Consider the following 24190-nt stretch of genomic DNA (forward strand, 5'->3'; position numbering starts at 1 on the left):
TGTGCATGATGTGAGTATTTTGTGTGGTGAAGATGGAGCATAGCCAGACTATATGATTTTGTAGGGATAACTTTCTTTGGCCTTGTTATTTTGAAAAGACATGATTGCTTTATTAGTAGGCTTGAAGTGTTATTGTTTTTATGTCAAAGGATAGATTATTGCTTTGAATGACTCGTGTCTTAATATTCATGCCATGATTAGACATATGATCAAGATTATGCTAGGTGGCATTCCACATCAAAAATTATCTTTTATCATTTACCTACTCGAGGACGAGCATGAATTAAGCTTCGGGATGCTGACACGTCTCCGTCGTATCTATAATTTTTTATTGTTCCATGCCAATATTCTACAACTTCCATATACTTTTTGGCAACTTATTATACTATTTTTGGGACTAACATATTGATCCAGTGCCCAGTGGCAGTTCCTGTCTGTTGCATGTTTTTGGTTTCACAGAATATCCATATCAAACGGAGTCCAAACGGGATAAAAACGGACAGAGATACTTTTCGGAATATTTGGAAAATATGGAGGAAAAATCAACGCGAACCAGTGTCCGAGGTGGGCACGAGGTAGGGGGTGCCCCCCTAGGGCGCGCCCCTGACCCTCGTGACCCACTTGTAAGGCGGTTGACGGCCTTCTTCGGCCGCAAGAAAGCTAATTTTCGGAAAAAAATCACGGCGAAGGTTTCGTTCCAATCGGAGTTACGAATCTCCGGATATAAAAGAAACGGTGAAAGGGCAGCAGAAGAGAACGCAGAAACGGAGAGAGACAGAGAGATAGATCCAATCTCAGAGGGGCTCTCACCCCTCCCGTGCCATGGAGGCCATGGACCAGAGGGGAAACCCTTCTCCCATCTAGGGAGGAGGTCAAGGAAGAAGAAGAAGAAGGAGGGGGGCTCTCTCCCCCTCGCTTCCGGTGGCACCGGAGTGCCACCGGGGGCCATCATCATCACCGCGATCTACACCAACACCTCCGCCATCTTCACCAACATCTCCATCACACTCCCCCTCTATCTACAACGGTCCACTCTCCCGCAACCCGCTGTACCCTCTACTTGAACATGGTGCTTTATGCTTCATATTATTATCCAATGATGTGTTGCCATCCTATGATGTCTGAGTAGATTTTCGTTGTCCTATTGGTGGTTGATGAATTGCTATGATTGATATAATTTGCTTGTGGTTATGTTGCTGTCCTTTGGTGCCCATCATATGATTGCGCATGTGGATCACACCCTAGTGTTAGTTGTATGTTGATAGGACTATGTATTGGAGGGCAAGAGTGACAGAAGCTTCAACCTAGCATAGAAATTGATGCATACGAGATTGAAGGGGGACCAATATATCTTAATGATATGGTTGGGTTTTACCTTAATGAACATTAGTAGTTGCGGATGCTTGCTAATAGTTCCAATCATAAGTGCATAGAATTCCAAGTCAGGGATGACATGCTAGCAGTGACCTCTCCCACATAATACTTGCTATCGGTCTAGTAAAGTAGTCAATTGCTTAGGGGAAATTTCAACTGCTACCACCACTTTTCCACACTCGCTATATTTACTTTATTGCTTCTTTACTTACAACAGCCCCTACTTTTTATTTACTTGCTCTTTATTATCTTGCAAACCTATCCAACAACACTTACAAAGTACTTCTACTTTCATACTTGTTCTAGGTAAAGCGAACGTCAAGCGTGCGTAGAGTTGTATCGGTGGTCGATAGAACTTGAGGGAATATTTGTTCTACCTTTAGCTCCTCGTTGGGTTTGACACTCTTACTTATCGAAAACTGTTGCGATCCCCTATACTTGTGGGTTATCAGGGGGGCAAGCCCCCTCCCCCTTGGCCGCCGCCCCCCCTCTAGATCTCATCTAGAGGGGCCGGCCCCCTTCCCCCTTCTACCTATAAATAGAGGGGCGAGGGGAGGGCTGCAAGACCACATCCAAGGCGCAGCCCCTCCCCTCCCCAACACCTCTCCTCCTCCGCATGAGCTTGGCGAAGCCCTGCCGGAGAACTGCCACTCCATCACCACCATGCCGTCGTGCTGCTGTTGGAGCCTTCTTCCTCAACCTCTCCCTCCTCCTTGCTGGATCAAGGCGCAGGAGACGTCACCGGGCTGCACGTGTGTTGAACGCGGAGGCGCCGTTGTTCGGTGCTTAGATCGGATTCGGCCACGATCTGAATCGCTACGTGTACGACTCCTCCAACCGCGTTCTTGCAACGCTTCCGACTCACGATCTTCAAGGGTATGAAGATGCACTCCCCTCTCTCTCGTTGCTAGTTACTCCATAGATTGATCTTGGTGATGCGTAGAAATTTTTTAATTTCTGCAACGATCCCCAACAGTGGCATCATGAGCTAGGTTTATGCGTAGTTTCTATGCACGAGTAGAACACAAGTTGTTGTGGGCGTCAATTTTGTCAATTTACTTGCCGTTACTAGTCTTATCTTGATTCGGCGGCATCGTGGGATGAAGCGTCCCGGACCGACCTTACACGTACGCTTACGTGAGACTGGTTCCACCGACTGACACGCACTAGTTGCATAAGGTGGCTAGTGGGTGTCTGTCTCTCCCACTTTAGTCGGATCGGATTCGATGAAAAGGGTCCTTATGAAGGGTAAATAGAAATTGGCATACCACGTTATGGTTTTAGCGTAGGTAAGAAACGTTCTTGCTAGAAACCTATAGCAGCCATGTAAAAACTTGCAACAACAATTAGAGGACGTCTAACTTGTTCTTGCAGCATATGCCGTGTGATGTGATATGGCCAAAAGGATGTGATGAATGATATATGTGATGTATGAGATTGATCATGTTCTTGTAATAGGAATCACGACTTGCATGTCGATGAGTATGACAACCGGCAGGAGCCATAGGAGTTGTCTTAATTTATTTATGACCTGCGTGTCAACATAAACGTCATGCAATTACTTTACTTTATCGCTAACCGTTAGCCATAGTAGTAGAAGTAATAGTTGGCGAGACAACTTCATGAAGACACGATGATGGAGGTCATGGTGTCATGCCGGTGACAATGATGATCATGGCGCCCCGAAGATGGAGATCAAAAGGAGCAAAATGATATTGGCCATATCATGTCACTATTTGATTGCATGTGATGTTTATCATGTTTTACATCTTATTTGCTTAGAACGACGGTAGCATAAATAAGATGATCCCTCGCAATAATTTCAAGAAAGTGTCCTCCCTAACTGTGCACCATTGCTAAGGACCGTTGTTCCGAAGCACCACGTGATGATCGGGTGTGATAGGTTCTAACGTTCGCATACAACGGGTGTAAGCCAGATTTACACACGCAATACACTTAGGTTGACTTGACGAGCCTAGCATGTACAGACATGGCCTCGGAACACGGAAGACCGAAAGGTCGAACATGAGTCGTATAGAAGATACGATCAACATGAAGATGTTCACCGATGATGACTAGTTCGTCTCACGTGATGATCGGGCACGACCTAGTTGACTCGGATCATGTATCACTTAGATGACTAGAGGGATGTCTATCTGAGTGGGAGTTCATTAAATAATTTGATTAGATGAACTTAATTATCATGAACATAGTCTAAAAATCTTTGCAATATGTCTTGTAGATCAAATGGCCCACGCAAATGTTGCCCTCAACTTCAATGCGTTCCTAGAGAAAACCAAGCTGAAAGACGATGGCAACAAATACACGGACTGGGTCCGTAACCTGAGGATTATCCTCATAGCTGCCAAGAAAGCATATGTCCTTGATGCACCGCTAGGTGAAGCACCTGTTTTCCTAGTAGATCAAGACGTTATGAACTCCTGGCAGACGCGCAATGATGATTACTCCCTGGTTCAGTGCGGCATGCTTTTCAGCTTAGAACCGGGGCTCCAAAAGCGTTTTGAGCAACACGGAGCATATGAGATGTTCCAAGAGCTAAAAATGGTTTTCCAAGCTCATGCCCGGGTCGAGAGATATGAAGTCTCTGACAAGTTCTACAGTTGTAATATGGAGGAGAATAGTTCCGTCAGCGAGCACATACTCAAAATGTCTGGGTTGCACAACCGCTTGTCTCAGCTGGGAGTTAATCTCCCGGATGATGCGGCCGTTGACAGAATCCTTCAGTCGCTCCCACCTAGCTACAAGAGCTTTGTGATGAACTTCAATATGCAGGGGATGGAAAAGACCATTCCTGAGGTATATTCAATGCTGAAATCAGCGGAGGTGGAAATCAAAAGGAACATCAAGTGTTGATGGTGAATAAAACCACTAAGTTCAAGAAAGGCAAGGGTAAAAAGAACTTCAAGAAGGACGACAAGGGAGTTGCCGCGCCTGGTAAGCAAGCTGTCGGGAAGAAGCCAAAGAATGGACCCAAGCCTGAGACTGAGTGCTTTTATTGTAAGGGAAACGGTCACTGGAAGCGGAACTGCCCCAAGTACTTAGCGGATAAGAAGGCCGGCAATGTCAAAGGTATATGTGATATACATGTTATTGATGTGTACCTAACTAGCGCTCGTAGTACCTCCTGGGTATTTGATACTGGTGCAGTTGCTCATATTTGTAACTCAAAACAGGAGCTGCAGAATAAACGGAGACTGGTGAAGGACGAGGTGACGATGCGCGTCGGGAATGGTTCCAAGGTCGATGTGATCGCTGTCGGCACGCTACCTCTACATTTACCTACGAGATTAGTTTTAAACCTCAATAATTGTTATTTAGTACCAGCTTTGAGCATGAACATTGTACCTGGATCTCGTTTAATGCGAGATGGCTACTCATTTAAATCTGAGAATAATGGTTGTTCTATTTATATGAGAGACATGTTTTATGGTCATGCCCCGCTGGTCGATGGTTTATTCTTTTTTAATCTCGAATGTGATGTTACACATATTCATAGTGTGAATGCCAAAAGATGTAAGGTTGATAGTGATAGTCCCACATACTTGTGGCGCTGCCGCCTTGGTCACATTGGTGTCAAACGCATGAAGAAACTCCATGCAGATGGACTTTTGGAGTTTCTTGATTATGAATCATCTGACACGTGCGAACCATGCCTCATGGGCAAAATGACCAAGACTCCGTTCTCTGGAACAATGGAGCGAGCAACCAACTTATTGGAAATCATACATACTGATGTGTGCGGTCCAATGAGTGTTGAGGCTCGCGGTGGCTATCGTTATGTTCTCACCCTCACTGATGACTTTAGTAGATATGGGTATGTTTACTTAATGAAACACAAGTCTGAGACCTTTGAAAAGTTCAAGGAATTTTAGAGTGAGGTTGAGAATCAACGTGACAGGAAAATCAAGTTCTTACGATCAGATCGTGGGGGAGAATATTTGAGTCACGAATTTGGCACACACTTAAGGAAATGCGGAATTGTTTCACAACTCATGCCGCCTGGAACACCTCAGCGTAATGGTGTGTCCGAACATCGTAATCGCACTCTATTGGATATGGTACGATCTATGATGTCTCTTGCCGATCTACCGCTGTCATTTTGGGGTTATGCTATAGAGACTGCCGCATTCACTTTAAATAGGGCTCCATCGAAATCTGTTGAGATGACACCGTATGAATTGTGGTTTGGTAAGAAACCTAAGCTATCGTTTCTGAAAGTTTGGGGATGCGATGCTTATGTCAAGAAACTTCAACCTGAAAAGCTCAAACCCAAATCGGAAAAATGCGTCTTCATAGGATACCCTAAGGAAACTATTGGGTATACCTTCTACCTCAGATCCGAAGGCAAGATCTTTGTTGCCAAGAATGGATCCTTGCTAGAGAAAGAGTTTCTTTCGAAAGAAGTAAGTGGGAGGAAAGTAGAACTTGATGAAGTATTGCCACTTGAACCCGAGAGTGGCGCAGCTCAAGAAAATATTTATGAGGTGCCTGCACCGACCGGAGAGGAAGTTAATGATGATGATCATGAAACTTCAGATCAAGTTGCTACTGAACTTCGTAGGTCCACAAGGACACGTTCCGCACTAGAGTGGTACGGCAACCCTGTCCTGGAAATCATGTTGTTAGACAATGGTGAACCTTCGAACTATGAAGAAGCGATGGCGGGCCCAAATTCCGACAAATGGCTGGAAGCCATGAAATCCGAGATAGGATCCTTGTATGAAAACGAAGTATGGACTTTGACTGACTTGCCGATGATCGGCGAGCCATAGAAAATAAATGGATGTTTAAGAAGAATACAGACGCGGATGGTAATGTGACCATCTATAAGGCTCGGCTTGTCGCTAAGGGTTATCGACAAGTTCAAGGGGTTGACTATGATGAGACTTTCTCACCCATAGCAAAGCTGAAGTCCGTCCGAATCATGTTAGCAATTGCCGCATTATATGATTATGAGATATGGCAAATGGACGTCAAAACGGCATTGCTTAATGGTTTCCTTAAGGAAGAATTGTATATGATGCAGCCAGAAGGTTTTGTCGATCCTAAGAATGCTGACAAGGTGTGCAAGCTCCAACGCTCAATCTATGGGCTGGTGCAGGCATCTCGGAGTTGGAACATTCGATTTGATGAGACGATCAAAGCGTTTGGGTTTACGGAGACTTATGGAGAAGCCTGTGTTTACAGGAAAGTGAGAGGAAGCTCTGTAGCATTTCTCATATTATATGTGGATGACATATTATTGATGGGAAATGATATAGAATTCTTGGAAAGCATAAATGCCTACTTGAACAAGTGTTTTTCGATGAAGGATCTTGGAGAAGCTGCTTATATATTAGGCATCAAGATCTATAGAGATAGATCGAGATGCCTCATTGGTCTTTCACAAAGCACGTACCTTGACAAGATATTGAAGAAGTTCAATATGGATTGGTCCAAGAAGGGGTTCTTACCTGTATTGCAAGGTATGAGATTGAGCACGGCTCAAGCTCGGCCATAGGGTCTATTATGTTTGCCATGCTGTGTACCAGACCTGATGTAAACCTTGCCGTAAGTTTGGTAGGAAGGTACCAAAGTAATCCCGGCATGGAACACTGAACAACGGTCAAGAATATCCTGAAGTACCTAAAAAGGACTAAGGATATGTTTCTCATTTATGGAGGTGACGAAGAGCTCGTCGTAAAGGGTTACGTCGATGCTAGCTTCGACACAGATCTGGTTGACTCCAAGTCACAAACCGGATACGTGTATATTTTGAATGGTGGGGCAGTCAGTTGGTGCAGTTGCAAGCAAAGTGTCGTGGTGGGATCTACATGTGAAGCGGAGTACATGGCAGCCTCGGAGGCAGCACAAGAAGCAATCTGGATGAAGGAGTTCATTACCGACCTAGGAGTTATTCCCAATGCGTCGGGCCTGATGACTCTCTTCTGTGACAACACTGGAGCTATTGCCCTTGCCAAGGAGCCCAGGTTTCACAGGAAGACCAGGCATATCAAGCGTCGCTTCAACTCCATTCGTGAAAATGTTCAAAATGGAGACATAGATATTTGTAAAGTGCATACTGACCTGAATGTCGCAGATCCGTTGACTAAACCTCTTCCTCGAGCAAAACATGATCAACACCAGAACTCTATGGGTGTTCGATTCATCACAATGTAACTAAATTATTGACTCTAGTGCAAGTGGGAGACTGTTGGAAATATGCCCTAGAGGCAATAATAAAATGGTTATTATTATATTTCCTTGTTCATGATAATTGTCTATTGTTCATGCTATAATTGTATTATCCGAAAATCGTGATACATGTGTGAATACATAGACCACAACATGTCCCTAGTGAGCCTCTAGTTGACTAGCTCGTTGATCAATAGATGGTCATGGTTTCCTGATTATGGACATTGGATGTCATTGATAATGGAATCACATCATTAGGGGAAAGCTGTGATGGACAAGACCCAATCCTAAGCATAGCACAAGATCGTGTAGTTCGTCTGCTAGAGCTTTTCTAATGTCAGTATCATTTCCTTAGACCATGAGATTGTGCAACTCCCGGATACCGTAGGAGTGCTTTGGGTGTACCAAACGTCACAACATAACTGGGTGGCTATAAAGGTGCACTACAGGTATCTCCGAAAGTGTCTGTTGGGTTGGCACAAATCGAGACTGGGATTTGTCACTCCGTATGACGGAGAGGTATCTCTAGGCCCACTCGATAATGCATCATCATGAGCTCATTGTGACTAAGTAGTTGGTCACGGGATCATGCATTACGAAATGAGTAAAGTGACTTGCCGGTAACGAGATTGAACGAGGTATTGGGATACCGATGATCGAATCTCGGGCAAGTAACATACCGATTGACAAAGAGAATTGTATACGGGATTGCTTGAATCCTCGACATCGTGGTTCATCCAATGAGATCATCATGGAACATGTGGGAGCGAACATGGGTATCCAGATCCCGCTGTTGGTTATTGGCCGAAGAGTTGTCTCGGTCATGTCTTCATGGTTCCCGAACCCGTAGGGTCTACACACTTAAGGTTCGATGACGCTAGGGTTATTAGGAAGATTTGTATGTGATTACCGAATGTTGTTAGGAGTCCCGGATGAGATCCCGGACGTCACGAGGAGTTGCGGAATAGTCCGGAGGTGAAGATTTATATATGGGAAGTCATCATATGGTCACCGGAAATATTCGGTGGTATACCGGTATTGTACCGGGACCACCGGAGGGGTTCCGGGGGTCCACCGGGAGGGTCCACCTGCCCCGGAGGGCCTTATGGGCTGTAGGTGGAAGGGAACCAGCCACTAGTGGGATGGGCGCCATCCCCCCAGGGCCCATGCACCTAGGGTTTGGGGGGAACCCTAAAGGGGGCGCCCCCCTTGCTTGGGAGGCAAGCCCCCTCCCCCTTGGCCGCCGCCCCCTCTAGATCTCATCTAGAGGGGCTGGCCCCCTTCCCCCTTCTCCCTATAAATAGAGGGGCGAGGGGAGGGCTAGAAGACCACATCCAAGGCACATCCCCTCCCCTCCCCAACACCTCTCCTCCTCCGCATGAGCTTGGCGAAGCCCTGCCGGAGAACTGCCACTCCATCACCACCACGCTGTCGTGCTGCTGTTGGAGCCTTCTTCCTCAACCTCTCCCTCCTCCTTGCTGGATCAAGGCGCGGGAGACGTCACCGGGCTGCACGTGTGTTGAACGCGGAGGCGCCGTTGTTCGGTGCTTAGATCGGATTCGGACGCGATCTGAATCGCTACGTGTACGACTCCTCCAACTGTGTTCTTGCAACACTTCTGACTCGCGATCTTCAAGGGTATGAAGATGCACTCCCCTCTCTCTTGTTGCTAGTTACTCCATAGATTGATCTTGGTGATGCGTAGAATTTTTTTAATTTCTGCAACGATCCCCAACACCCAAGACCCCTGCGCGCTTAGGATGTAGATCGGCGTGCTGGCCTCTCTGTTGAGCCTAGGTAGGGCTACGATGTGTTGATCTTCAAATAACACCATGCCCATGTTTTGTTGTTCCTGCAAGTCCTCCTTCCTCTCGTCCAAGTTATCTCCAGTGCGCACACCCTTAGGCTTGGATTTTTGGTTTCTGTTGTGGCGCCGGGTGCCCCACGCAGTAGTCGCTGGAGCTCGCAAATTTTTGAAGGTCAAAGCCGAGGGAGGGTGAACCCCGTCCCCGTGTTCCTTCAACTCATGGCCCATCATTCCATAGACCTGGCACCAATCGGGAAGGCGCCCGTCTGCTATAGAATAAGAAACGGTTTCTTAAGAATTTCGTACATGTGCCGCACACATTGTGGCCCAATAAAGTCAGCCCACTTATTTTTCTGCCCACGCAGCTGGGAAAACCTTTTTTGCCGCACGTAGCGGCAAATAGTTGGAGCTTAGCATAGGGCGCCAAAGACTGAGCCGCCCTTTTTTTGTGTTCTGTTTCTATTTTTTTTCTTTTTTGTTCCTTTTTCTTTTTCTTTCATGTTCGTTTTTTCCCTCCCAATTTTTTTCTTAAATTCAAAATTTTCAAAAAATGTTAAGAATTTCATTTTTTTTGAAATTTTCAAAAAATGTTCAGAATTTCAAAATTGTGGCCACACAACAACCAAATGAGGAGGCAACCACAACCCCAAGACAGAGGTAGGCCCAGAGAAAAAAAAAGGCACGAGTTGGATAATCACTGCCACGCCGACCAACTCCACCACTATCAAGATCTCACGGGTCAAACCTGACCTGTGAGAAGACCGCAGCTTCCCACTCTGTCACCCACCGCTGCAGAGAGCATTTTTGATGGACATCAATTATCTCTCCCATTGCTTCTTGCAAAAACAATATCTTTTTGGTTGCAACCCACGGGCATATATGCTGGTCATATCCTATAAAATTTCTACAAAATTCCTCCAAACCGAAGGAGGTTAGTGTAGCGTTGTAATATTTTCCAAGCAATCTTTTTTGGAAAACTTTACCTTTCAACCGGCGGATGAGTCGCTTGTATCGACCACCTACGTGGCCGTCTGATTTAATTTTGATCGCACGGCATTGTAGCGCTATGCGAGACGGTCCAACAAATTTTGTAACATTGGCCATGCTGCATACACAAGCTTGTAACACAGGCTATGTTACAAACATATGAAGCACCAACAAGTAGCCAGCTTGATTTTTTTTATTATTTTTTTCCTGCAACATCATCCTTGTTGCAAAAATCCTCCCACAGCGTCATCTATGTTGCGGAAAGGTGGAAGACGGAAAGAAAAATCTGTAATGCAACCTCTGTTGCAAATATTTTTTTACAGTATAACCTTTGTTACATAAATAATGCTTACGAAAATAATGTGTCACGCTAAAAAAACACCAATGAGCCATTCGTCTTTTCTTCGTTCGTCTTTGCAAAATGGTTTCTGTTGCAAAAAACATCTACAATATGACCTTTGTTGCAAAAAAAATCCACAGACATTTCCGCAACATAAACTCTATTACAAAAAATTCTACAATATGCCATTTGTGGTAAAAAAAATTACAAATGTTTCGCAACACGATCTCTGTTGCAGAAAATATTCTGTAACATAAACTCTGTCACGGAAAAAATTCTACACACGTTTGAGCAACATGATTTCTGTTGCGAAAAATTATGCAACATAATCTATATTACAAAAGCTAGGATGTCCGTCAGCCACTTGATGATGTCAGGTCTGGCGGCTAGCGACCCGGCCGATCTTTTAAAAAGATCAGCCGGCGGACGCGTAGCACGCCCCATCTTTTTTTGGCAGGATTTGAAAATTGACACCGATGCACTGGTTACCATACATATTTTTTTTGCAATTGCCATTTTCCCCCTCAGGTTTAGGCTGGTCATAATGGAGAGTAACTTAGACTAGTGTCATGCATATGACACTAGCCTAAGTTACTACCTTCATAATGCAAAATAACATAATAATAGTATCTTAGATGCCTTTATTTATTAGCTTGTAGACTCATCTTATCTTGGAAAACGCTATGCTACAGTAACATATTATGTTTCCACATCTCATTAATTACTTGCCACATAAACAAAAAAAATTGGAGTGCGCTATGTTATTAGCTAAGTTACTCCTTTTTTTTTTGAGGATCAATGCCGCTTTATTACTCAAGTATAGCTAGGAATCTCTTCTGAGATTGTCTGAAGGATACAATCAGGTGGCACCGTCCACCACACATTACACCTCCCATCACCTAATCCTACTTTTGCTAGCTTATCCGCAGCTCCATTAGCATCACGCTTGGTCCGCGTGACCTTTACCTGCATGAAGTGGTTTAGCATATTCTTGATCTCCTGAATGCATGGCCCCAAGCTTGAGAGATCTTCTTCCCTTCTGTTGATCACCGCCACAACTGCCCTGTTATCCAGTTCAACATGTAGATTCTGCACTTGCGCTTGCATAGCAAGGGAGATAGCTCGTCGACATGCTAGCGCCTCTGTTTTCTCTGGGCAAGCCACATGATCGAAGACCTCACATGCTGCACCTATAAAAGCCCCATTGTGATCTCTCATAACGACACCCGCACCTTCCTTTCCACGAACTTGGGAAAAAGCTCCATCAACGTTCACCTTGATCCATCCCTCCTCGGGTGCCTCCCACTTCACTCGTAAATCTGGTTGGCGAGGAGGTACCAGTTTGTCATGTATCCCCTTCCACTCCTCCACAAGCCTTACTACCCGGTTCATTATTTCATGTGGATCCTCGATCCGTTTGCCGTCCCTCGCCTCATTTCGAGCTAGCCAAAGAGCATAGATGGATTGGATCATCACACGGCTCGCTCCTCCCCTCCTGCCTGTGCGAACCAATCAAGAAGCCACTGAGAAACTGCACTATGAGAATCAAACTCACACGGTGGGATCGCCATCGAAATTCCCTTTTCTGACTGCAGCTTTTTCCAATAGAGAACCGAATGTGGACATCCCCAAAACCTGTGATAGATCGTCTCATCACGTCCACAAGCCGCACAAAACACACCCGCTTTTATCCTTCTTCGCTGTAACTCATGTCCAACAGCAAGCCCATTCCTCAGCAACCGCCACATATGGATCTTCGCTTTGCCCGGGGCTGAGGTATCCCACATTGCCATCCAACATTTGTGGCGCTGAACCATAGAAGATGACTCTTGTCTTCCCGTCCTCGCCTGATTCATCGTCACTCGAAGATGATACGCTGACCTCACCGTGAAGTATCCATCTTTGGTGAAGTTCCAAGCTAGATAATCATCAGTACCAGGACCTCCAATTGTAATCTATTTGATGTCAGTCGCATCATCCTGAGAGAACATCGAGTCCACTACCTGTTCGTTCCACCTTGTGCCCGAGTTATCAAGCAAATGGCTCACCTTTGTGACTCCCGGGACATACTCGGCACCCAGTGGTGTCAAGCTGCCACCCCTCGGAATCCATTGATCATGGTGTATATTAATGGTGGAGCCGTCTCCAACTCGCCACACCAAGCCGGCTCTGAGGAGATCTCTCCCACGAAGAATACTCCTGAACGTGTATGAGCCACCATCTGGACATGTTGCCTTCATGATTCCCCCTTCACTATAATATCTAGCTTTTAGGACGCGAGCACATAGCGAAGAGGGGACTCTCAACAGTCGCCATGCTTGTTTGGCCAATAATGCTTGGTTGAAAGCCTCGGGATCTCTGAATCCCATGCCACCATCACGCTTCGCTGCACACATTTTGTCCCAGGCTATCGCATGCACTTTGCGTTCACCATTTACCGCCCCCCACCAGAATTTTGAGGAGATAGATGTCAAGTTCCGGCACATCTTCTTTGTGAGGTGAAAACAGCTCATGGTAAATGCTGGAGTTGCTTGCAGCCCGGATTTCACTAGAACTTCCCGTGCTTTCTTTGACAGCCCTTGGCCCTTCCATCCAGTAACTTTTTTCTTCGAACTCTCTACCACATATTTGAACGTTCCATTTTTTGCCCTACCAACCACTGTCGGGAGGCCCAAATACCTCTCACTTAACGCCTCAGATTCAATACCAACAGTTTCTTTGAGAGAATTCTTCAACTCCTGTTAGCATCCCTTACCAAAGAATATTGACGATTTCTGAAGGTTAACATTTTGCCCCAATGCTTCCTCGTATCTACCTAGGATATTCTTCAATGCCTGAAAGTTATCAACAGAACCCTGAAGAAAGACAATGCTATCATCTGCAAACAGGAGATATGTCACTTGCGGGCCAGTGCCTCCAAATGACACACCTTTAATAAGCTTGTCATCTTCGGCCTTCTTCAAGAGTGCAGAGAAGCCTTCCACGCAGAAAAGGAATAAGTACGGCGACAATGGATCTCCTTGCCTTAGCCCACGAGAAGGAGTGAACCACCTGGACAACCCCCCGTTTAACTTCACCATAAAACTTGCTGACGTCATGCACCTCATGACCATGCTGATCCAAGCTGTATCAAAACCAAATCGTCCCAACATTTGCTCCAAAAAACTCCACTCCATCCTATCATACGCCTTCATCATATCCAGCTTTACTGCACATAAGGGTTTCTTCCTTTTCCTTTTCCCGATTGCGTGCACACACTCATAAGCCACAAATACATTATCAGTAATTAGCCGCCCTGGCACGAAAGCGCTTTGTTCCTCAGAAATAAGTATCGGTAGAATAACCTTTAGTCTATTCGCCAACACCTTCGCTGCAATTTTGTATAAAACATTACACAGGCTAATTGGGCGAAATTGTGAAAGTAACTCCGGTGAGTTAACTTTCGGGATCATAACAATGACAGTTGCATTAAACGCGTCTGGTGCTGCCCGTCCTGCAAGAAACTCCCGGACCACCGTGCAAACCTCCATTTTTACAAGCGACCAGTGTCGCTGATAAAATAGGGCAGGGAGGCCATCGGGACCTGGAGCTTTCATAGGCCCCATCTGGAACAAAGCTTTCTCTATCTCCTCGTCTGCAATCGGTGCCACTAGTTTCTGGTTCATATCATTTGTAACAGCAGCTGGTATATTATCAAGCAGTTCCTGCACTCCTACCGACCCCTCTGAGGTGAACAAATTTTCATAGAACTTTGCCGCCATCTTGCGCATTTCCTCATCTGCCATGCACTTCGAACCATCCTCCCGTATCAGTGCCCTTACCGTGTTTTTTCGCTTCCTATGTGATGCTCTTCCTTGGAAGTATTTTGTATTCATGTCCCCTGCAGCTAACCACTCAACCCTGGATCTTTGTCGCTGCATTATTTCTTCACGAGCGTAAACTTCCCGAAGTTGTTCTTCTATGTCCCTCACCTCCGTAGTATACCCAGTTCGTAACGCTCTGAATCTTGCATCTTCTAGTTGTACCTTTAGCTGCTTGATTTGCTGGCGGATGGAGCCAAACACCACACGCCCCCACTCTTGCATGCTCGCCGTAAGCTTTCCTAGCCTGCCGCAGGTGGCCGACAGCCCCGTTTCTCCATCGTCCGCTTCCAACCACTTCTCGGCTACCATGGAATCATAGCTTTCAAGCCTTAACCATGCCTCCTCAAATCTAAACTGTCGTGCACCATGGTGTCCCTGTTCTGGAGCCGTCTCCAGAATGTGAACCACCAAAGCGACATGGTCCGACTCCTCGGTAATTATGTGTTGGACGTGAGTGTGCGGGAATAGTGCTAGAAAATCATCATTGCATGTTCCCCGGTCGAGACGGACCTGAATATTTTCATCACCTTGTCTTTTGTTATCCCACGTGTAGGGATAGCCTGAAAAACCCAAGTCTGCAAGGCCGCAGTCGGCCAGACAGTCGCGAAAACCTTCCATCTGCAGAAAGCTTCGTTGGTTTCCCCCCTTCTGTTCGGTTTGTAATAGCGCTTCATTGAAATCCCCGACACACAACCATGGAAGTGCATCCTATCGTTTTAGGTATCGGATTGCATCCCAAGATTTTTTTCTATGCTCCACGTCCGGTTCACCGTAGAATCCAGTGATTCTACAGGTTTTTCCTTCCCAGACCACTTCCACATCCACAAAGTACTGGCTCCATGGCCTCACAGTAACCTTTAAATGCTCTCTCCACCACATCGCTAGCCCACCACTTTGTCCTTGACAGTCCACCGCCACACCACAAGAAAACCCCAGACTCCATCTTAGTTTCTCCATAGCCCTCGATTTCTTCTTTGTTTCAGATAAAAAGACCACCGCTGGGTTGTGGGACCGAATCAGGTCTCTCAGTTCGCCCACTGTCGAGTCCAACCCCAGTCCTCGACAGTTCCAGGCTAAAACATTCATTGCTCCCGGCGGCCTCGATCCTCGGGGTCCGCCGATCTATCGCTGTTAACTGAGATGCGGTCAAACACTGTCGACGTTTTACGCCGTATATCGCGAATGAAAACATCTTGTCCTGCTGGCCTGTCCGACTCCCCCTTGGCTACCCACATATGTCTCGGCCCTCGCTTCCTGCTTTCATGCACTTCTTGCTCTCTCTGGATCTCCCTATACTCATAAGCCGAGCTTTGCCTTGGTTTACGCACGTAGTAGCCCCTCCTTCTTTCCTGTTGTCCATAACCTTCTAACCTCCCATGCTGCTCTACCCTCATATACCCACCTTCATGGCGCCCCCCATTCTTCACATCAGCAGATCCTTTTCCCTTCATCTCCCAGGAAGCTCCACGTTCAGACTCTCTCTCCCTTCCTCGATTTCTATCAATCAGCTTGTCCCTCAGATTCTGTTCTCTTTTCATCTCCAAGACTGTCCCTCAGATCCTGCTCACGTCCAGCACCACTCCTCGTTTTATCGCGTCTAGGGCTATTCACCTCTGCATCTCTCGGCTTACTCTGTCCGCCAGTGCGGTTTTTAGCTGATTGAGAGAATTCAGTGTTTAGATTTCTCTTGGTTGGAATATCCCTCACGCGACCTTGCTCATCTCGATGGCTTGGTCTTGTACCGTCATTCTGTGAGCTATTCCAGCTGTTGCTGCTACTTGCTACCCCTCCCTTAGATCCCTCCTTTCCTGTATTTCTTCCGGGGGATGCCCGCAGCCATCCTCCCCATTTGAGCGAGGAGTCAACAGGGGGCTCGCAAACACCCCCCTTGTGCACTAGTCGCCCACAATCGAAGCAGAAGTGGGGGACTTTCTCATAGTAGAAGTCAAACCATGTGCCCACCTTATCATCTTTAGATCTCTTCAAAGTAAAGCCTCGGACTAGCGGTTCATAAACATCAATTTTTTCTCGAACTCGTAACTGGTTTCCCCTTGCAACTCCATCCTTGTCCACATCAACTCTCACGACTTCTCCCAACCAATTGCCCAAAGCTTTCCCAAACACCTCTGTCCTCTTATCCGGTGGAAGATCCGTCACCCTAACCCACATATCGACTTTGTCAAACACCATCTCCGAGAGTCTCGTTTTTCCTTCATATTCCTTCATGATCAGAACACTAAAATCAAACTGCCAAGGCCCATTGTTCATAACATGTCTGCAATCTCCCTCACTTCCAAAGTGTACCACAAAAATATTTGAGCCCATGTCCCTGAACTAAGCTTCTTTATGCAGCCCCCACGCCCGAGTCATAGCTTTTTCTAGTGCTGTCTTGTTCATCGGACGAGTGGTACAAGCCTTCCCCACTGCAGACCATCTCGAACTCTTAGGCATCTCTGTCTCCTGATCTTCAAAGATGAAACCCTCAGCTTCTTTATCCATAAGAACCATGCCTCCCAATCTTGCAGACAAGCTCGACGTCGGATCCGGGGTCTTGCACTCCAACGGGGATTTTGATTCTTCTCTGTTATTTAGGCCATCCCCCTTGTGCGCCGTCGGCGTTGCCGCCGCCGTCTTCATTGGTGTAGCCGTCTTTGACCTCCCAGTCGCTGGAGTGGCTGCCGCCGCCTTAGATGTATTCGGGTTATTCTTCTTCCCCGCCGCCGTCGCCTTATCATCCGCAGTCCCAGCCATGAGCAGCAGCCCACAGCAGGGAGAATCCGTTCTTGGCCCGTGTCTAGGGATGCGCCGTCGCCTCCCTCTCCGCTGCCAGATGCACACCACCCCCGAGCAGCGAAACCCTAACCCTAGCGTAGGAGCGCAATCGCCTCGCGATCGCCCCCTACCGCCTTAGCGTTTCCTTTTCGTGGTGGACCCACTCTCCAGCCCGGTCTGCTACTATGACTAGCCTTATGCCATACTACCATGCACATTTTCCCCCTCTAGAACGACTCATTTTACATTTATGCCACGCATTGGACGGTGACGGTTGCGAGTCCCCTTGGCCTCGAGCCAGTTCAGTTTCCTAGGCGCGCTACACTCCCGTGATAAAGTTACTGTAATACTCCTGCTCAGTAGCACAAGCAGTGGTACTACTGCTCAGTGCACACCACCCAACTCACCCACACTTTCCCCGCGGCGATGGGTCGCACGAAGCACGCGGTGGCGGCGACGGCGGCGACGACGGAGACGAAGAAGCGGCTCCGCTTCGAGCTCTCCCCGCGCTGGAGGCCGCCGCCGGCGCTGCGCCAGGTACCGCCGGAGCCGCAGCCGGAGAAGAAGAAGAAGCGGGCGTACCGGTTCCGGCCGGGCACGGTGGCGCTGCGGGAGGTCAGGAAGTACCAGAAGTCCACCGGGCCGCTCATCCCCTTCGCGCCCTTCGTCCGCCTGGTGAGTGTGGGTTGGGTACCCCGTACCCGTGCCCCCCTCTGCCCGTCCCGTCCTCCGATTTGTACCTGTATCACCGATTCGAGATTCAGTATGCGGAGACAGGTGCTCGTCCTGTGCTGATGGTAAATTTGCAGGTTAAGGAGATCACCGACGACTTGACGAAGGGCGAGATGAACCACTGGACTCCTCAGGCGCTCTTCTCGTTGCAGGAGGTCGGTCAATGGTCAATGCCGAAACCTGCCGTGTACTATTAGGCCTGATGGTTCCCATTAAAGAAACCAGCAACTGCAATAGTTCTGAGAATTGTGAGACTGATAAATTTATCACCATAATGCATAGTTCCTGAATCTGAATGCTCCGGTGTTCATGCAGTTGATACATCTGTTTAGCACCATGATTGTTCTTTGGTGGCTGGTAACTCAAAACCAAAATCAAATGTCTTTGTGCCATAGTTCATAGTTTCTCGTTGTTTGGTCTAAGATATACACTGTCACTGTGTCTTGCAACATAATCATGCCACGCACGCAAAACTGAACTATTGTTCATATTACATTTTGCTTAAGGGTGTGACTGAGAAGTGAGGAAGAGGTAGTCCAAAAAAAAATTGAATTTTATCATGTGATGGTTATGTATCTGAACGCCCAAGGATTTATCTGTATCCACTATCCAGTACAACGACACAAGTGCTTTTATAGAACTATACAAGATTGCTAGTGCATGGTAAGTACACTAACACAAGTCGCCTCTTGCCAGAAATAATTTCTTCTGCATAACTAGCAAAATTAACATAGAGTTGACTACATTCCATATGTGGCCTATCAAATAAGTTGAATGTCCTAATTGTGCTTTCAGTCACTGTCCTGTATATTTGCTTTGAGTTTGCACATGATTTTCTTTTCCTTTCCCTCTGCAGGCTGCAGAGTATCACATAGTCGATGTATTTGAAAAGGCAAATCTATGTGCCATCCATGCTAAGCGTGTTACCATCAGTAAGTTATCACTGAATGAACACTTCCTTTCCTTTACAATATTATGCAAAAGGAAACATGGCAGTCATAAAAGCATTTCAATTTCAGGATCATCTTTGCTTTTATTTGATGTGTTATCTAGTTTCGATGTTGTTTCAAGCTGCAAAAATTCAATGATTATTAATGATTAGAAGATCCACAGTTATCATATCTCAGCAGCTTCTCGTATTTTTTGTTCTCGGTGAACATGTCACAAAACAAACAGCAGATATGCTAACAATTATGGCTTTTTTTGCGGGAAAACAATTATAGCTTGCCACTTGTGAATGGGCCAGAGTTTTCTAATGATGCATTTTAGATATAAAATCTGGTTACTGTAGCAGGAAATTCAGGGTTGATTACCCTGTTTGTTACTTACCTCGAGGATATAAACATAGCATGAAATCAGAACTTTATTTCCAAGATATGTTTTATTTCCTCTTAAAGCTTGGGTACTGTTTTACCGAGACAGATAAGTGTCACTAGAATTATTATCATCAAGGTTGCTGTTTCTATTCTAATAACAAATAAATATTTTCAGTTAGGTATGACTTCATATGTATCTTTAAAAGGATGCTCCTGAACAAATTGGAACTATATATGCAGAAAATACATGTATACATTAGCATGTTTCTGTTCACCTGACCTTTTTTTGCCCCTGCAGTGCAAAAGGACATACAGCTCGCGAGGCGTATCGGGGGGAGAAGGCCTTGGTGATACTAATGGAAGATGTTTTCTGCATCATAGGGAGCAAAGACTGGTGATTTGGTGGTACTAATGGTAGATGTTTTCTGTATTAGGGGTGCAATGCAAAGGCGCTGATGGTAGTGGCCCAGTATGTTTGTGAGTGTATCGTTAGGAAGTAATGTAGGTGTATTTTCATTTAGTTAGCATGTCTTCGAAGTTGATCTGGTTCATTGCATGGTTGGGATCATCTGACCTCCCTGCTTTGCTCCATTTGAATTGATCTAATCCAGACAGCGTTTCTGCGAACATCCGAGGATATGGGTTGTCAAATGGCATGAAACTGTTGTGGATTTATGTACAAATGTTTGAAACTGTTTGCTGTAACCTAATCATTGCACTCTAAAAACTGCCTTCAATTCCCCCAACAGTCATCACTACCACAAAGAAAAGTGAGTTTGATTTTTTTTTCTTGCTGAACTGCCTGAGATCAGCATGGGCTTGTGTCATCAGGAAGTTCAGGCTGGTGCTAGAATACAGCCTCCAAGATCACTCTCCAGATATTGTAAACACAACCATGCTGATGGTCACCTGAGATAGCCGGGGCGGGTATGCCTATGGTATCACAGAATGCTTTTGAATTATGGTAGTAATTGCCTGAGAGACGGCTTCACAGGAAAGTAACAATTGAAGAGATGATTTTTAGCCCCTCAAATTTCATCACTACTCATGAAAAATAGGCAGGTCCACATTCCCATATGTACATGCGATGATATTTTTTCCCACTTTTATTACATTATCAAAACAATTATTGTAACGGCACGGGATGGCAAATGTGTAAATGAGACTAATGAAATGGTGGCATATGTGTGATCAATGAAAAGGAGGGAAGAATCTGCATTGACTTTGAAACTAGTGGCTGTCGCTTAAATTTTCTGAGATCTTATATAGTTTGAAAATAAGAAGAAGGAACCAAAAAGAAACGCCTAGGCACGCCAAGTGATACAATGTCTGAATAGCAGGGACAGTAGAAATTATTCCAGATAGAACGGGAGGAAGAACATGCTAGATGCAAGGAAGGAGAAGCACCTTGATAGCTTGATTTATTTAACATTTTTAACAAGAATAATTTTTTGAGGACATGATGCAATTGAGCAAAGCTTTTTATTGTTCTCAGTACTTCCGTCAGATGAAGTGTTTGTGCAGGTCATTGTATTTCAAAAGTATTGATATGCATAACTGAAGTTTTCTGAGACATGTTTGCTGCATTAAAAGGCTAGTTCTCAGGAGGATAAAAATCATCTTATCAGGTATGCAATATACTGTAGAAAACAGCTGAGATAAGAGGACAGCTCGTGCTTCTGGGTTCAAATCCACTACCACGTAATCAGGTCTGCCTACTCCTTGTGAAGTACTCCCTCCGTACCAAAATGTAAGACCACAAGTGTCAAAAATGGTCTTACATTTTGAGACGGAGGGAGTACGTGTCACTTGTAATGACTTAAATCATGAGCTCACTTGTGGCCTTAAAGTTGTACAGCTACTTGATTTTCCATTGAAATAGCACGCTCGTTTGTTTTGTTTCTTCTTCTTCTTCTTCTTCTTCTTTCGTAGTCCTTGGCTGCTCTTGCAACCCTGAACTCCCCTACTGTGCATTTGTTTCAGAGAATTTCAGTAATCTTCCAGACAGTCATCTTGCAAGTTTTTTTCTTTTGGAAGTTTACCATCATTCTTGTTTGATAAACCAATCAAATACTGTTACATGTCCTCATCGGACGAATAATCGTACAGGTGAAAAAACAAGCCGCGGTAGCGGTTGTTTCGTTTCACACAACCCATGTTTGTTCCATGCATCCCAAGTCCCACAGGGCATCGCCTCATATTCACTTGCCGGGGACGAAGTTGGTGGCGAATGCCCAGGCGTTGTTGTTGACGGGATCGGCGAGGTGGTCGGCAAGGTTCTCAAGGGGACCCTTGCCGGTGACGATGGCCTGGACGAAGAAGCCAAACATGGAGAACATGGCGAGCCGTCCATTCTTGATCTCCTTCACCTTGAGCTCCGCAAATGCCTCAGGGTCATCAGCCAACCCAAGGGGGTCGAAGCTACCGCCGGGGTAGAGGGGATCGACGATCTCACCGAGCGGGCCACCGGCAACGCGGTACCCCTCGACGGCGCCCATGAGCACGACCTGGCAGGCCCAGATGGCGAGGATGCTCTGCGCGTGGACGAGGCTGGGGTTGCCGAGGTAGTCCAACCCACCCTCGCTGAAGATCTGAGAACCAGCTTTGAACCACACGGCCTCACCGAACTTGACGCCGTTGCGAGCGAGGAGCTCCGGGAAGACGCAGCCAAGAGCGCCAAGCATGGCCCACCGGCAGTGGATCACCTCAAGCTCCCTGTTCTTCGCGAACGTCTCGGGGTCAGCGGAGAGCCCAGCAGTGTCCCAGCCGTAGTCCCCGGGGAACTCGCCGGTGAGGTAGGACGGCGCATCACCGGACAGTGGGCCGAGATAGAGGACACGATCCGGGCCGTACCACGGGCTGCTGGAAGCGGCGGGCTTGGCCTTGGCCGCCGTCTTGCGCATCGTGATGCGGCCCTCGCCAAACACATTGGAGGAGGCAATCTTGGCCTGCTTCGCGGCAAGGGCCGGGGAGGAGAGTGCCATGGTGGATGACGCCATTGCAGTTGCAGAGAACCCTGAAGAAGATTTGGTTGCTTGTCTTGTGCTTCTAAGCTGTGTTGTGTGGAAAACAGAGAGCTGCATTGGAGTTTAAATAGTGCAGGAGACTGACGGGCCTTGCTGGCAGTGACGCCTTTGTTGGATGGATGGGCCTATCTCTTGTTATCCTCTGATTGGACAATTCGTTTCTGTGATTGTGTCTTAGCATGCCACCTCTGCTTGCTGTGCTTACGTGTAAAGTGCAGCCACCAGAGAGGGGCGCAACCAATTGGAAGAGGCCATGTGGACATAATATCGATTCTCCATCTTGAAACGCTCGTGCAATCCTTTGATGCTGTGGTGCCAAATGACTGGATTTCATCAGAAATTAAGCCAATTGATCCATGGTAACAATTAAAGGCATGCAAAAGGAATTACTCTCAGGCACTTTGTTGAAATAATGGCAAAATGGCATACTTAATACGTATTTGATGGTACAATATACAGTGGGTTGCTATTTTTCTGTTCTACTCCCTCTGTAAACTAAATATAAGACAGACGTATATAACTTGGGCGAAATTGCTACATCCACAAAATTGTGTCAGAATTTTCAGAACTCAAATCCACTGAACACAAAAATCTTGCCACATTCAGCTTCTACAGTTCTATTTATATCAACTCCAGTTCTTTATATCAACATGCTGCTGATGCATACACAACATCACAGGATAGTAGAGAAATAATGATTTGATAAACCGAGTAGCACTTCTTCCCAACTTTCACAGTTCATGTGGGAACAAGGTCAGCAAAATATTCATCAAAGGTATACCAAAAAAGAATCAGCATTCAATCCCACACGCTATTATTTGAAAGAATGAAGTAAGTTATAATAAATGTAAGATAACAAATAACAATTGCGTGTAAAGAACAACTTCTATGAACCAAAGATGCAGTATTCGCTGAAACTAGCAGAAACAAGGTTGCAAACATTCCATTTGTATGCATTCATGAATCGCAAAGGAAGAACTTGAAACAAAAGGCATGGAGGCCATCCTTTTTAACTAAAGCAAGTTGTACCATACATAAATATAGTAACTGCTGGTCCAACCAACTTACAATAAAAGGCCAAACAACAATAGAACATAAAATACATTACGCGAGTTTGGATTTGAAGCCTGAGCTTAGACACCACCCCCTTTGTCCTGGTACAATCCCGAGTAGGCTACAAAGCATTCCATTGATACGTCAAATAGATCCGCATCCTTTCTTACAACATCAGAAGGCTGGGAAAACATATAGGCTAGAAATATAAGCTTGGGTTTCAAAAGAAGGCAAGTCAAATTTCAAGATGGGCATCAACTACACCCGAGAAAGGATTGGAGGCTTACTGACTAGCACCACCCATTGATGGTCTTGGCAGCCCAAGTTCTAATTAAATTTGGTATACACCATCTCCTAGACCCTTCTCTTTACACGTATAGCATCCTCTGTATGGCAAGTCAAAGGGGTCATCCATTAACACGTCATGGGTATGCTTGTTGTGTGTGAAATCATCTTTAGTGCCACATCTCATCTCAATTTGAGCATCTCGAGAAGCTCTATTTCTGACTCGTAGCAGGCTGGATTGATTAGCAACCCATCCATGCTGGCGGTGGTAAGGCAATGTGATTTTCATTTCCTTCAACACTTTTGCATTAAGAACAAAGAACTTGGCAAAGTTGATAGATGAATCTCTGATGCCGTCATAATTCTTCAACACCACTTTTTTGAGATGAAGCTCAATACATTCAAGTGGGTCAAATGGGTCATACTTCCAGACATTCTTC

General features: G+C 46.0%; 2 protein-coding genes across 2 annotated transcripts; one reads left to right on the plus strand and one right to left on the minus strand.

The window, feature by feature from the left end:
- The first annotated feature begins 17685 nt into the window (after nt 1-17685).
- LOC119284541 (putative histone H3.3-like type 3) lies at nt 17686-20061 on the plus strand. Its single transcript, XM_037563675.1, has 4 exons — nt 17686-18013; nt 18148-18225; nt 18927-19002; nt 19685-20061. The coding sequence occupies exons 1-4, from the start codon at nt 17765-17767 to the stop codon at nt 19735-19737; spliced, it is 456 nt and encodes a 151-aa protein (XP_037419572.1). The 5' UTR covers nt 17686-17764; the 3' UTR covers nt 19738-20061.
- A 1336-nt stretch (nt 20062-21397) lies between these two features.
- Nucleotides 21398-22448, minus strand: LOC119284552 (chlorophyll a-b binding protein of LHCII type 1-like). The gene has a single exon (XM_037563686.1). The coding sequence runs from the start codon at nt 22383-22385 to the stop codon at nt 21588-21590; it is 798 nt and encodes a 265-aa protein (XP_037419583.1). The 5' UTR covers nt 22386-22448; the 3' UTR covers nt 21398-21587.
- Nucleotides 22449-24190: the final 1742 nt, after the last annotated feature.

Source organism: Triticum dicoccoides, chromosome 1A (assembly GCF_002162155.2).
Source record: "Triticum dicoccoides isolate Atlit2015 ecotype Zavitan chromosome 1A, WEW_v2.0, whole genome shotgun sequence".
Lineage (NCBI taxonomy): Eukaryota > Viridiplantae > Streptophyta > Magnoliopsida > Poales > Poaceae > Triticum > Triticum dicoccoides.

Bases quoted from the DNA above. Each gene is read 5' to 3' on its own strand.
- LOC119284541 (XM_037563675.1), top strand. From the start codon at position 17,765: ATGGGTCGCACGAAGCACGCGGTGGCGGCGACGGCGGCGACGACGGAG. The intron at 18,014-18,147 runs GTGAGTGTGGGT...GTAAATTTGCAG, and splicing joins TCGCGCCCTTCGTCCGCCTG to GTTAAGGAGATCACCGACGA. The intron at 19,003-19,684 runs GTAAGTTATCAC...TTGCCCCTGCAG, and splicing joins TGCTAAGCGTGTTACCATCA to TGCAAAAGGACATACAGCTC.
- LOC119284552 (XM_037563686.1), bottom strand. From the start codon at position 22,385: ATGGCGTCATCCACCATGGCACTCTCCTCCCCGGCCCTTGCCGCGAAG.